The sequence below is a fragment of the Crassostrea angulata genome, chromosome 7 (genome assembly GCF_025612915.1).
Source record: "Crassostrea angulata isolate pt1a10 chromosome 7, ASM2561291v2, whole genome shotgun sequence".
In the NCBI taxonomy this organism is placed as follows: domain Eukaryota; kingdom Metazoa; phylum Mollusca; class Bivalvia; order Ostreida; family Ostreidae; genus Magallana; species Magallana angulata.
The window spans coordinates 55,767,421-55,781,384 of NC_069117.1; the positions used below are offsets into that span (position 1 = coordinate 55,767,421).

General features: G+C 36.9%; 3 protein-coding genes across 9 annotated transcripts in view; 1 reads left to right on the forward strand and 2 right to left on the reverse strand.

Annotated features, from left to right (window-relative positions):
* Positions 1-209: 209 nt before the first annotated feature.
* LOC128155982 (tripartite motif-containing protein 2-like) lies at positions 210-6,284 on the reverse strand. Of its 2 annotated transcripts, none has more exons than XM_052817923.1 (3): positions 6,233-6,284; positions 4,192-4,283; positions 210-2,574 (listed from the first exon to the last, which is right to left on the reverse strand). In XM_052817923.1, the coding sequence occupies exon 3, from the start codon at positions 2,559-2,561 to the stop codon at positions 468-470; it is 2,094 nt and encodes a 697-aa protein (XP_052673883.1). In that variant the 5' UTR covers positions 2,562-2,574; positions 4,192-4,283; positions 6,233-6,284; the 3' UTR covers positions 210-467. The 2 variants fall into 2 exon arrangements, with proteins under 2 accessions (XP_052673883.1, XP_052673884.1); XM_052817924.1 differs by lacking the exon at positions 6,233-6,284 and adding an exon at positions 5,067-5,199.
* Positions 6,285-6,376: 92 nt separating this feature from the next.
* On the forward strand, positions 6,377-9,765 carry LOC128156987 (tripartite motif-containing protein 55-like). Its single transcript, XM_052819335.1, has 2 exons — positions 6,377-6,496; positions 6,911-9,765. The coding sequence occupies exon 2, from the start codon at positions 6,926-6,928 to the stop codon at positions 8,921-8,923; it is 1,998 nt and encodes a 665-aa protein (XP_052675295.1). The 5' UTR covers positions 6,377-6,496; positions 6,911-6,925; the 3' UTR covers positions 8,924-9,765.
* A 954-nt stretch (positions 9,766-10,719) lies between these two features.
* The window catches only part of LOC128192677 (retinoic acid receptor beta-like), a 33,851-nt gene continuing 30,606 nt past the window's right edge, over positions 10,720-13,964 (reverse strand). For all 6 annotated transcript variants that reach the window (XM_052865554.1, XM_052865555.1, XM_052865552.1 and 3 more), the window contains one exon: positions 10,720-13,699. In XM_052865554.1, coding sequence (XP_052721514.1) covers positions 13,599-13,699 — 101 coding nt within the window. In that variant the 3' untranslated portion in view covers positions 10,720-13,598. The remainder of the gene's footprint in view (positions 13,700-13,964) is intronic.

The window sequence follows — 13,964 nt, forward strand, 5'->3', positions numbered from 1 at the left end:
CGGAGCTGGCCTGATGGAGTACTGTGTGAAGTCAAAAAACACGATTTCAATTTCCTTCTTCCCCCATAATAAATGTACATCATATTGGTTTGTCAGCATGGCGTAGGGTTTGAAGTGTTTTTATCGTTTTGTTGATCTGTGGAATTCTGACGTAGACAGGGCTTATCTTGAGACCAAATTATGGATGCAAAAGCAACTAAAACTTAAAGATGAGTTATCGTAAAATACGAAATATTTGAAAATAAAAACTGAAAAGAAACACTACCGTCATTATTCCAACCACGCGTGAACAAAGCTTGTAACGGGCGATCAAGTCAGCATGGCTAAGATCTGGCGCTGGTGCCGATATGAAAACCATACTAAATCATTTTAAGAACTATCGGGTAAAATATATGTACATGTACTCTCTTATCTTTTAGCCAATAACACAACAAATTGTGAAACCTTGAGCTATCAAAGCGGTTATGTCATTTGAGCGAGAAGACTTTGATTGTGTTCTTCTCTTTCAGCGATAGTCTGTAATAGCACTGAGTCACAAACAGTTTGTCATTGAGAGGACTGATACACAATTTCCAAGGCCACTGAAGGCCGTCCTTAACAACCGCACCCACCAGTTTACCCTCTTTGTTGAGCTGCAGTATGCGCTGTTGGTCCCACGACACGACCAGAATCTGGTCCCCAAAGAATGCAATACCGCGAGGCAGGCGGATCTCCTCGTGCGTAAAGCTCCATATTTTCTGACCATTTTTATTCAAACAGAGCACGGGTCGATTGGGGTAACCGTTCTTGGTGACCACAATTCTCTCCCCTTCTTTGTCGACTGCAATGTACATGAGGTTGTCGACATCCAACTTCTGCAGAAGGATCCGGATCCAGCGACCTTCCTCTCGTTTGAAAACGTGCACCGTGCTGCCTGAACAGGTGGCCAGAATACCGTTGTTGTAACTTGCAGACGTACATCTGTCCCCGACCGCAAGTGATTCCCCCGGGATAAGTTTATTATTTTTCAACTTTTCATGCTTAAGTTGCTTGGTGTCTGGTAAACAGACAATCACTTCATCGTCTTGAAATGCGGTGACGTCACCAGGAGCTGTTGAAAACTTGATGCACCCGATGTAACTGTATTTTTGGTCAAACAACTTCAGTGAACTGTGATAGGAGTCGGCAAGAACCACGTGACCAGATGCCAAAACTGTTGCACCTTCAATGGAACATTCGTTCTGATCCGGGGTAGAGGCATCGAAGGTTGACCTGAGTTTTGCCTGTATCAGTTTTCCATTTTTAGCCATGATGTCCGCAGACGGCCTTGATTGGGTTAAATCTCTTGTTGTTTTGTTTCCATCCAACCTTCCACTTCTCGGTGTTGGCGATGTGTTCTGGGATTCCTGCTTGTTTCGGAATGGTTCCACACTGGATGCCTTCGAATAAGTAGAAATGGCGCGATGCCGAAACGAAATTGGTCTCGATGTGTAACTTGGGATTGATTGGCTATCTTTGACTATGGAAGCTCTGGACATTAGCCGGTATGATGTGCTGCCTCTGTGTAACAAGGAGATAGACCTTGGTGTTTGTAGGACGCTTTGTCTGCTCTCTGTATATGATTTCGCATAAGGTAGTGCATATCGACTTGGTGTTTTTTCAACAGACAAAGTACCCAATGACTTGATCTGTTTCAGAATTTGGTCCACTGATCTATCGGTGATAAAGATAACTTTCACACTCTTTAGATTTTTGGAAAAGTTTAATAAAGCTATTTGCCTGTTTTGAAACATTTCGAATTGTTTCAAATAAGACGTCACAAAATCTATTGGTTGTTCATTCTGAACGGACTCCTGGAACGACTCCAAACATTCCCGCGTGTCTTTCAAAATGTCCTCGCACGTTTCCACCTCCAGTCTTAAAACCTCTGTTTCTTTATTCTTCTTTAGCATAAGTTCATTTATCACTTTATTTTCGAGGGCATCCAAAGCCTCCATAGTTTTCTTTCGCAAATTCGTCAAACGAGCTTTGATGTCATCCTCGGTTCGATCCAAGGATTCTAACTGGCTTCTTCTGTCGTTTAGAATTTTTTCAGTATGAGAGGACTGTTCCATCAGGACATTAGCCAATCTCCCGCTGTCAATTCGCCGTCTCTCGGCCGCTTCCTCGATAGGGACCACGCCCTCACACTTCTTGTGGGCGATAGTGGCACACCAAGAACAAAGGGAGAGGCTGTGATCTTCACAGTAAAACTCGATCTCCTTGTCCGAATGATGTGGGCACGTTCTAAGATTAGTTCCGGATTCAAAAGCCTCTAAAATACTTGTTAGTGCGTCATTCGTCTGTAGATGGTCCGCCCATGTCAAGGTTGGACCATTGTCGGGTTTGGGGGTCTCCTTTCGGCAGACTGGACAATTGAAAGCCGATGGGTCTGATTGGTTCTTTGTCGTCTTGACGATGTGATCCGCGATGCATTTCTTGCAGAAGGAATGGACACAAGATAACGTCTTCGGTTCTTTGAAGCGGTCCCCACATACTGGGCAGAGGGTTTGTTCCCTTGCTGCCTTGACGACAGCATTCATTGTCAGACCAAGTCTGAAAAAAAGAATATGTACTTAGCATGAATGTATATGTATCATATTGTTAACTTGACGGTACATGTATCATATGGTAACTTGAGGGTGCATGTAAAATATAGTTAACTCGACAGTTCATGTATCATATAGATAACTTGCGGTATTTCTTTCATATAGTTAACTTGGTATATGTGTTATAAAGTTAAATCGACAGTACATGTATCATACAGTAAACTCGATAGTACATATATCATATAGTTAACTCGACAGTAAATGCATGTATCATATAGATAACTTGACAGTATTTCTTTCATATAGTTAACTTGGCGGTATATGTGTTATAAAGGTAAATCGACAGTACATGTATCATACAGTAAAGTCGATAGTACATATATCATTTAGTTAAATCGAGAGAACATGTATCATACAGTTAACTCGACAGTACATATATCATACAGTTAAATCGACAGTACATATATCATACAGTAAACTCGATAGTACATGTACATATATCATATAGTTAATCGACAGTACATGTATCATACAGTAAACTCGATAGTACATATATCATACAGTTAAACCGTCAGTACATATATCATACAGTTAAATCGACAGTACATATATCATACAGTTAAATCGACAGTACATGTACAAATATCATATAGTTAAATCGACAGTTAGTCATGTATCATATAGATAACTTGACAATGTTTCTTTCATTATGTTTACTTGACGGTATATGTGTCATATAGTTAAATTGACAGTATATGTGTTATAAAGTTAATTCGACAACACATGTATAATACAGGTAACTCGATAGTACATATATCATATAGTTAACTCGACAGTACATGTATATAATATAGTTAACTTGACAATATAGCTTTCATACAGTTAACCTAACGGTATATGTGTCATATAGTTAATTCGACAGTACATATATTATATAGTTAACTCGACAGTACATGTATCATATAGTTAAATCGACATGTTTTACTAGAATATAGTTAAATCGCCAGTACACGATCACACAGCTAACTCGATAAGACATATATCATACTTTTAACCTCAACAGTACATGTATTCGAGTTAACTCAACAGTACATGTATCATATAGTTAACTCGGGAGTACGTGTATCATATAGTTAACACACACACATATATATATCTATAGTAAGCATAACTGTGCGATTTTTTAGCGATTCTACGTCTTTACAATTGATCAACTTCCAAAAGAATTACTGGTGTGGTTTATCGGCTAAGAACTATAGGCTTAAGTTAAAAATAAATATCTATCCAACTTCTTAAATCAGTTCAAAGAGTTTTATTTTAAATGATGAAACTGGCACTATGCATTAAGATTCTAAATATTTTGAGAATAGCATGTAGTATAATGAGAAAAGCAGCCCCATGGTCTCACACCCTGCATGGATCACATGATCGTTAATATCAACAGCTCTAATTTTGATTTTGATTTTCAACGGGAATTTTATAAAATTGATTTATGATTAAAATATATGCATTGAATTTATTGATTTAGGAAATTTAAAATGTTCACACAAACACAGAGAGAGAGAGAGAGAGAGAGAGAGAGAGAGAGAGAGAGAGAGAGAGAGTACTTGCTTCTGATGCTTACTTGATGGGGAGAAGTGAGTATTCAATTATAATTTAATTGGTTGACAGTGTCGGCAATGTGCAAAAGGGGCCTTGGGTTTCCGACGACGATTGCTGAAGTAAAATGTTAAGAATGCTTGAATTAATAATGATTTTAGTGTATGATAGGTTTGTTCTATTTTAGATCAAATGAACATTCTTACTGCATAATAGTACTGCGAATGACTCATTTTTGTGAAGTGTGGGGGTGGGGGTCCTTATAATCTTTATCTAATTATCGCCAAAAATATAGTCAATGGATTTCAAACTATCGTTTGCTCTGATCAATGGTGTCCTCCTATCTTCCATTTACAGAAATCCCTGATACAGACGTTTACATTTTAATTTCTGTGTTGTATTTGATGAAATTTATAAAGTCGTGTACCTCAATTAAGTTCATAAAATGGCATATGTGGTATTGAAGCGTTTACAGCCGTATGAGACACGTTCATTGTTCGCATATAGATGTTTATAGATTCTATCAGCAACTGGTAGTTTCTTCAATAGATTTATGGCATGCACATCTAATGATTTTTGACCTTTTTTTCTTTTATTCTCACTATTTTGTTTCTAATCGTCATAGATTACAGCCATTGTATGTACTCATATTTTAGATTTGTCTTCACTGTTCTGTACATAGCCTGCATATGACTAACTATTTAAACAATAGAAAGTAAGACATTAACTCATCAATCGTCGTGTACGAATATGTACATGTATATACCAACCTTGAAGATTTCATGATGATTTCAGAGGCTGCAGATTTTATTATACATATACATATATGTACAATGTACATTATCAACAGAAGCACCTGTCTGTCACTCGACAGAGCCCACAGACAGGGACGTTATTTACCTGAGTGATGTCATTTATCGCCACAAAGGTGTGCAAACCACTAGAGGAAGACATATGTCAGAGCGGGAGACTACAATGTATGTCGAGGTGTACTTCAGCGCGGGATGGTTTCCTCTTGTTTAGGAGAAGGCCGACATACCTAGAGCGACGATATCGTAAATAAAAATAAACGGGGGTTGTTGACCCAGCATTTCTTCATTCCTAAGTTAGTGAAAAAAAAAAACCTGATGGCCCCAGAGGTATTAAAACAAAATTCCTTCAAGAAATATTTAACTATTTTTTAATCATGAATCCTGTTGGTTAAGCCAATTTTTAAAATCCTGGAGATTTAGAGTTGAATCTGTTTAGATTGAAAAGCAAGGCTTCGATTTGATCCGGAATTTTTAGTCTATCAAATAAAAGATTACATAATTGTCTTGTGGAAGGAGCGGCTGAACGTTAAAGTGCACGAGATTGACGGGGTTGAACATTGGCAATTTCTTAGCTGCGGATCGAAGCTTCTCTTTTGATGGCCGTTCAGTGCAAGTTGTGTGCATTTGAAGAGAACGGACGAGACAAGATTAGACAGTTAAGCGCCAAATCATGCAGCATGCCGACTCGTAGCCATTGTGAGGCATCAAAGCGAACTTTCTTGTGGTTTAATTCATATTAACATACCAAGCGCTGACTTCATAAACAGGTCTTTACTTATTCTCTTGATAAAGTGAGGTAATTTCTGGTAAACCCAGACCATTCATCTTCCGTCGCTATACATTGCTAAGGTCTTTTGGGTAAACTCGATGCAATAATAAAGTAAACATGTGTTTCCTTAAAAAAGTCTAATTGCTGAACAGAAAAATATGTATGATGCAATTTGATAAGCCATTTATGCTTTATCAAGCAACTTACAACATCGCTAGGATACTTATATCACACGACGTTTGATTCTTGTGAATGTAAAAAGCAAATTTTGTGTGCCTTTTTTTTTCTTTGAAGATTAAAATAAGATAAAGAATAATATCTAATAAATAGTGTAGAGAACTTTTACGCAAAGGAAATAATGTATGATTGAAGAGCACAATGATATGATAAAATAAATATCTAAGACTACATATATATATAAATGCACTGTATATGTTTTTAACTTTGTAAGAGAAAAATTTAGATCAATAACGTTATATACTTACGAAATATTGGAATCTTTATGACTTTCTTTTTTGTTAGTTTAAAAAGAAAAAAAAAGTCTTAACAACAGGTTGACTGAGCGTGGTGTTTTTCTTTTATCCTTGTTCATTGATTTCTTTTCAAAATCAAGAACCATTTCAATTCACGACCAAAGCGGGGCAACTCTGTAGGGAAGAAATATAGTCGTGTTGCGACAGGATTCAAAATGGCAGTTTTTAAATCCTGGACAATAATAAATGAGAATTTTATAATGGACGTGTAGAGAGGTAAGTGTATGTCAATTGTCCATTGATGAACGGAAAGGTCAAAGGCGGGGGCGGCCTAGAATATTGGTGTTGTTATGTTTACATTGGAATTGTTATGTTACTATGTTTTGATACACGCGTAAATACAAATATTGATACGACATAGCAGGCAAATTATTCAGGAATTGAAAACAGTGCCATTTTTGAGACCAATATAGAACGTGGTTATTTATTTTAACCAAACACCTGTAATATATAAGCAGAACGATAAATGTTCTGAAAAATAAAAACTAACTATAACGGTTTATAATAATAACGCACTCGGATTAATTAAAGGCCAAAAGGTCCGCACTTTAAGCCGTTTAATCAACTACATGTATTACGTAATAGAACATTCACAATGTGCTATTATTTTGACCATGTTTTATGTTTTAGATTGTACGTTGAACGATGGAAGACTCGCTCCTCCAAACTACAACTGAACACATCACGTGCACAATATGTCTGGAAGTGTTCGAAGAACCCAAGGCGCTGCCATGTTTACACACATTCTGTAAGAAGTGTATCCACAGTCATATAACGCGTAACGTCGCCAGTCACACGTACCCTAAAGGATTCCGGTGTCCAATATGCCGGGTATTTGTGCCTGCTATAATAGGAAAGCAAAATTCTCCACAAACCTGGGCCAGCTATTTACAGGGGAATCACGTGATAGCTAGTCTGGTGGATGCATTCCAGACACCAAGGGATCAACGAAACGTAAAGTGTTGTCAAGAACATCCTCACAAAGAGCTTGAAATCTACTGCTTTGACCACAAAGTCTACCTCTGCTGTATTTGTTCTTTGAAGCATAGACAATGTACAGATGTACAGACCAAAGAGGATGCCATGGAACGCCTGGAGTCTTTGAGTGCTCTGACGATCAGCAAAGACACTGCAGAGAATATGCTGAAGGAAATGTACGAACAATGCAACGACATAGAAAAACAAATAGCAGCAAGAAAAAGTAGAGTTCTTGGTATGGAAGAAAAGGAGGTTAAGGCGAAACAGATCATATCTCAACTAAAAGAGGAAATGATTGAGCGAATTCAACAAGCAGAAGTATGCACCATTGCAAAGCTTAGCGCGAAGAAAGAGAAAGAAATCCAAAAAACCGAGAGAGACATTAAGAAGTACGAGAGATTCCTGAGTAATACTAAAGACAGCATCAGACTTCTCCAGTCTGCAAGTGACGGACAAAAGAAAGAAGAACTGGATGAGGCAGTGCAGGTAGCGTCTTACACCAAACAAAACTGCCTCAAAAAGCTAGTCTCCATGAACAAAAAACTTGACAAGGTTACTTTCGAATTTAAACCAACCAAAGCTGTCATCGATTTTCTCTCAAACTTTGAATTCATTGGAGGCATAGATACGACTCAGGACGAATCCGACGACGCCGAAAACTACGCGTCGTTAGGAAGTGGTAATTTCTCTGACGACGAGAGACCCCCTGTCTTTCACAGAGCCCATTCTTGCGCCGAGATACCGATGACGCCCTACTCTCGACAGAGGCCGGTGCCTGCCAGGCGACAGCGACGTGTTGCCTCAGCCTCGTCCCTGGATACGGAAAACACCACGCCCAGTTTAGCGCCAAATCAAATGCAAACTTATGCAGAAATACTCGTAAACTCCAGCAAGATAAAACCAAGTTGGATAACGGGGTTGAGCGTCTTTCCTGATGGGAAAATTCTTCTAGCAGACTACCATAACTCTAGAATGGTGTTGTATAGTTCAGACTACGACCAGCTGTCAGAAATCCTAGTCCAAACCGCGCCATATGACGTCACTGTTATAGATGATAGTAGTTTCATGATTACGCGTCCTGAATTTGCACAGAGCGTCGTCAGTGGAAGCGTTGTTGATGGTCGTCTGCGTCTTGGCGCCAGTTTAAAAACTTCGTTCCAAGCACGCTGTTTAAACTTTAACGAAGGATATCTCGCCGTTTGTTCAAGCTCCATTGTAGAAATATTGGAAAAGGATCAGGAGTTTTGGACGGAGAAAAATTCTCATTCGTTTGTGAGATCAAAGTTCACATACGTAGCTGTAGATGGCCAAAGAAAGAATATATTTTTGACGGACCAGAAGTATCCGGAACCACAGCTGATCTGCCTGTCTTTCTCCGGTGAAGTAATCTGGAGATTTGTCCATCCAGACTTGAACTTTCCTACAGGTGTCGCTTTCAGTGACACGCGGGTTTTTGTGGCATCCTGGGATAGATGTGCCGTCTTGGAGCTGGGTTTGGAGGGAGATTACCACGGGGTTATATTCAGGGATATTCGGTATCCATGGACTATAGCTGTAGGCTCCGACCACAACAAGTTGGTGGTCTCTCAGCACAAAAACACTCTTCCAGATGAGATAAAAAGATCTGTCAAACTTCTTCAGTTTGAATGCGAACCTGAAATGTGATTTTTGTTGGTAATTTTTTTCTTTTATCGAAAATTGTTTAGAAGTAAAGTCAATATATATATTTATTTAACACAATTGATGAGATGTAAGAATTTGATTTTGTAGATTTGCGTACTATACATGCAAGTATAATCGTATTGTACTATTCCCTTCACTATATATGGACCTCGTCATACATGTTTGATCTGTCCAAAACTCCGAACTCAACCCAATCTGATTAAAAGCAACAGTTATGTACATGTATGAAACAAACCAAGAAAATCCCCCGTTAAACAACGGACATCAACATGGCCGAAATAATGCCGTGAGGCAGTCAGACAGGATTTTTTTTTTTTGCAGATGCTTTAATATAATATGACATACACATGACATTAACCATAGTACCTTTGAAATGGTCTTCATTGCCAAATTTTAATGTACATGTATGTATCAGACTTTAGAGGTCTCGGAATTTTGTGCAAGTGTTAAACATTGAAAAAGTCAATGTCATGTTACCCTAACCTCGTGAGATGATCTTGTAAACAACACTAGTCATGTTGGAAAATTCTTAAACTTCGTAAACACATATACAGGGTATTACTGACATTTTAAAGATACCATGTACTAAGTATATACTTCTTTTATACACTGCAGAATTAGATAAGGTTTGTGTTGCTTCTTGTAGTAAGAAATTGAATGTTTTGGTGTCCGTAAATATTGCAACTTAGGCTATACTACATTTACTGGAAATACAATTATAAAGGGGTATGATATATATATGAATAACATTACATTATATCTATTAATATGGTTATCATGTGCTTAAAGGTTGATGAGAATATAATAAATGGTTGCTAACTCTATTTGACGTAATCGGGAAACAACATTGCAATTGACGTAGACAATAAGACAGGGATTTGTTATAGCCAACCGTGTAACTGCACGACTCCCCGGACTTTGGACTTTACATGTAGTCAATACTATTGACATGCATTAAAAGTTACTCAGTCTTTTAACAACCTGACGTTAGAATCAACACTTATTTTACATGTAGTATCTTTTGCAAACGTAGCCAGATCACACCTCATTGTTTCTCTAAAATCCGCCATTGTTTATAAACGTATTCATGAAATTTTGAATAAAATACAAGACCTGTTATTTTTTTTAAAGCTGCTTGGTCCGATTTTTTTGTTATTACAGTATCAAAATTTTTTCCATACAAACCATTTATCTTAGAAAGTTATGGACTTTCTCCTATTTACACGAGCAGAATCAGTCTCCTTTCAAAGTTAGAAAGATTCAAAGCAAATAAAAATAATTTCTTAACAAACCAATGCATCACGGGAACTCTTAGAAAAGGAAACCGTTTGGTTTCGTCCCCCGAATGATTGGGGTTATTCAACACGCATGCTATAAACCGATTGTAAAGAAAGCAAACTTCAGAAATTTTAGCGAACAAACACTTGTTTATTTGTAATTTGTCTGATTATTTCGACCTTTATTTCATGAGATGTCAAAGTCGTAATACAACCATACCCGTCTCGTCGTCTGGGGTGAAATTTAACATCAGGCGAAATAACGCGGTACCCTTTTATGTCGTTTGTTTGTAAGCAAATTTTGTACATATTTTTCTTCATTGAAATTTGGCTTAATTGACTAGAAAAAAACTACTGCAATGTCTATTATTATACATATACTAAGCATAACCATTTAAAAGCGTGCATAAAATTTAATATAAAATTGGACCAAGCAGCTTTAAACGTTCACATGTCTGCAATATTTTCTAGGACTCCTTATAAACAACGATAAAACAAGCGTTCACAAGCAATGTTTATTTTTCCCTGATGAGGTAGTTTATCATACAAGTACAAATGCATCTCTCGCCTCACTCTCTCTCTCTCTCTCTCTCTCTCTCTCTCTGAAGTACACGTTACTCACTGAAGTCAAGTTGATGGGATAAGAAAAACATCTACCATCCAGCACATTTTTCAAACAGATATTAAAAAATTTCAAAACTTTCTTCCTTGAAATCCTAACAGTGAAATTTTTACTTTCAACCAAAAGAGTTTGTAAAAATCTCTATGCCCTTTTTACATTTAGAAATACCATGGTGGTAAAAAAAGTAAGAAGGCATATAGATTACAACAAGCCCTTGAATCGGATGCAAATGGCACACAGACCTACTGCGATTGATAATTCCAGGGAGAATTAAACTCATGAGCTCTCCATCTTCTCCAAATATTTTTCTTACGCTTAATATATAAATATATGCATACGATACTTTTGATTTCGTTTAACATGAATTTTTAAAATTGTCAAAGAATCAAACAAAAACTACACTTTTGAGTTCACATAAAAAGGTAGGTCTAATGGTATGAATAAATATGGTAAATTGAAAGACACACAATGTAGTGTTTTCAGATGTAAAATGGGTAACTATTCAGCTGTGTGCATATCAAATTTCCATGCATCCATTGCAGGAGAAATAAGAAAATCTAGATCCATTTCTAGTCAAACAAAGTAATAACATTCTCATCTGTAAACTAAAGTTATTCCCCTTGACACGAATATTAAAGTGAAAATTATGGTACCTGTAATGTGAAATTTCATTACTTTTAATTCTAATCAAATTATTTAAGATCATACATCTTGTGGTACTGAACGAAGTTGATTTTATATCATCTCTTAATTAACAATGAGTGAAAAATGTTTCTGAATATAGTAAGATAATCATACTTCACCGGAGAACTTTGAAGGAGTATTATATACTAGAGCAAAAACTCAGTGCGATACATTTTGTGTGATCTTTTGTTCAGACTAATTCATATTCTAGAAATGGCAAATATTGTAATTCAATTTGTGTGTTTGGCCAATCATACACGGACCATATCAAGATTTCAATATCCAGGATGTGCTACTCTCCTGATAAACCTCTTAATCTTTAACAAATCAATAAATAAAATAATTTGAGGTAAGAATTTGGCATGTACATCTCAAGAAGATCCAGTAAACTGGAAGAACATAATTAACTGTCCCTCCAATAGAAAGGTTAATGTTCAATTACCCCGCACAATCTGACAAGAGACAAAACAACTCAAAAAATACATCTGAACCTAGTTACTATGCCAGCATACAGCATCAAGGCTCAATGGCTCTCCTGTAGCCATAGCTAAATACTCGTTCCTTAACGATGCACTAACAAATACAATTTGTCATGTTAAAATATATCCACTCCCTCCTCACTGACAAACAATACCCTTTTGTTAAACCAAATCTTATACATTAAAAACTTGATTTGAAGATTTACCAGTGCTTAGCGGCAACTTATTTTCGAGGCGTTTTCAAAGAAAAAAAGCAAAAGGGTGAAACATCGGAGGACCGCTTCGTGGAGGGTGAAAATAGTAACAATAAGCTTATTTCTCTGGAAATTTTCTTGCACACAAATAAAAATTGGTTTACAGTTAAAAAGTGTCTCAGCAAATAATTCATACAAACCAGCCGCCTTGCAAATCTCACAAGCTCTCTCTCTCTCTCTCTCTCTCTCATTCATTCAATTCGAATAGCTACATTTATCTGTTCTGGTTTACAGAAGTGTGCAAACAACTCGCACCATTAAATACTCGGCATTGAGGAACTAGGTACATCTTGAGGACACATGTCTTAGATTTCAGAAACAAACTTAACATTATTAAACAAGGAACAAAATTCTGATATGAAGTGGAGAGAGGTAGTGCAAACCTGTCAATATTCATGATATTTGTTGAGCAAACTTTGAACAATATACATGTATCACATACTGTTTAACTTTCTTGTTCCACATATATAAAAGGCCTAATTTAATACATGAACAGGAAAAAGCCCTGAAACTTAAACTTGGTAAGAATCTCTATTCCAGCTTTCTGTCCATGCAACAAGACTTTCTATATGCTTCAATTTAAAATAATTTGAATATGTACATGTAAAACGGGCTGGAAGATTTTAAATTTCCATGTCTGCTAAGAATCCATGCATAACACACTAAAAATTTTCAATTCAAAACACGAAACGGAGGGTAAAAAATGATTCTCATTAAAAATACTTGACATGAATTGAATGTGAGATCATTTCTATCTTATACACATATTTGTAGTTCAATAAAAGCAGAAAAATAGCAGCAGCTGTCATATTATTCACACAACACTTAGAGATGTACACTCTATGTCAGGTCTGGTCCTGCAGATCACAACACTTTACACACTCCACTAGTATTGCTGGGATACTAGTACACATAAACTATACACACATTCCATCAGTATCGCTTGGATAACTGGGACACACACAGATCATTAAGGTTTCCATTCCATGTATACACAAACATCCTTCTCGGTGTGTTCACCAACTGCCTCCTATAGATACACACGAAAGTTCTCGATAGTACCGATGACTTGGTCGAGACTCAACATGGAGTCCGTTATCAGAATCTGTTACAGTCATACAAAGAATAAATAATAAAACTGCAGTTGATCACACACCTCAGCACCAGCAGTCTCTCACAGACAGACGGGGAGCCGAAGCAGAGTCTTGCTCGAGCCTGAAACAGCTTTCTTGTTTATATTCACTGGTTTGATATTCTCACAGGTGTTTAGTCAGATCTATCTGTTTCAGTACAAGGCAAACTTGGAGTATTATATCAATTGCCAAATGATTGGAATTTCTGTCAAGGAATACACACATTCTCCTGCCTGTCCAACATTTCTATGATTAGTGGCGGGAGTTCATCAGGCATTTCTAACCGTAAATGAAGGACTCTCTCAGCTCCTACCAGCAAAAAAAAAATAAATAAAAAAATAAAAAAATTCTTACATGTTTCATGTTCCTTGAACAACAAATGAGCATTTGAGGCTAAAAAACATACCTAGATAAGTTTTGAATACAGATAATAGTACACATCCCTTTTTCAAGAAGCATGTATCAATATCAGATCAGGGCTGATAAAGGGAGTGTTATTGAAAAGGGTACATATTGTTATAATTATTACATGCTTATAATTACACATTGGTACTTATGATACTGAAAAAAATAC

Excerpts from the sequence above, each read along its gene's own strand:
- LOC128155982 (XM_052817923.1), bottom strand. The coding sequence starts at position 2,561 with ATGAATGCTGTCGTCAAGGCAGCAAGGGAACAAACCCTCTGCCCAGTA.
- LOC128156987 (XM_052819335.1), top strand. The coding sequence starts at position 6,926 with ATGGAAGACTCGCTCCTCCAAACTACAACTGAACACATCACGTGCACA.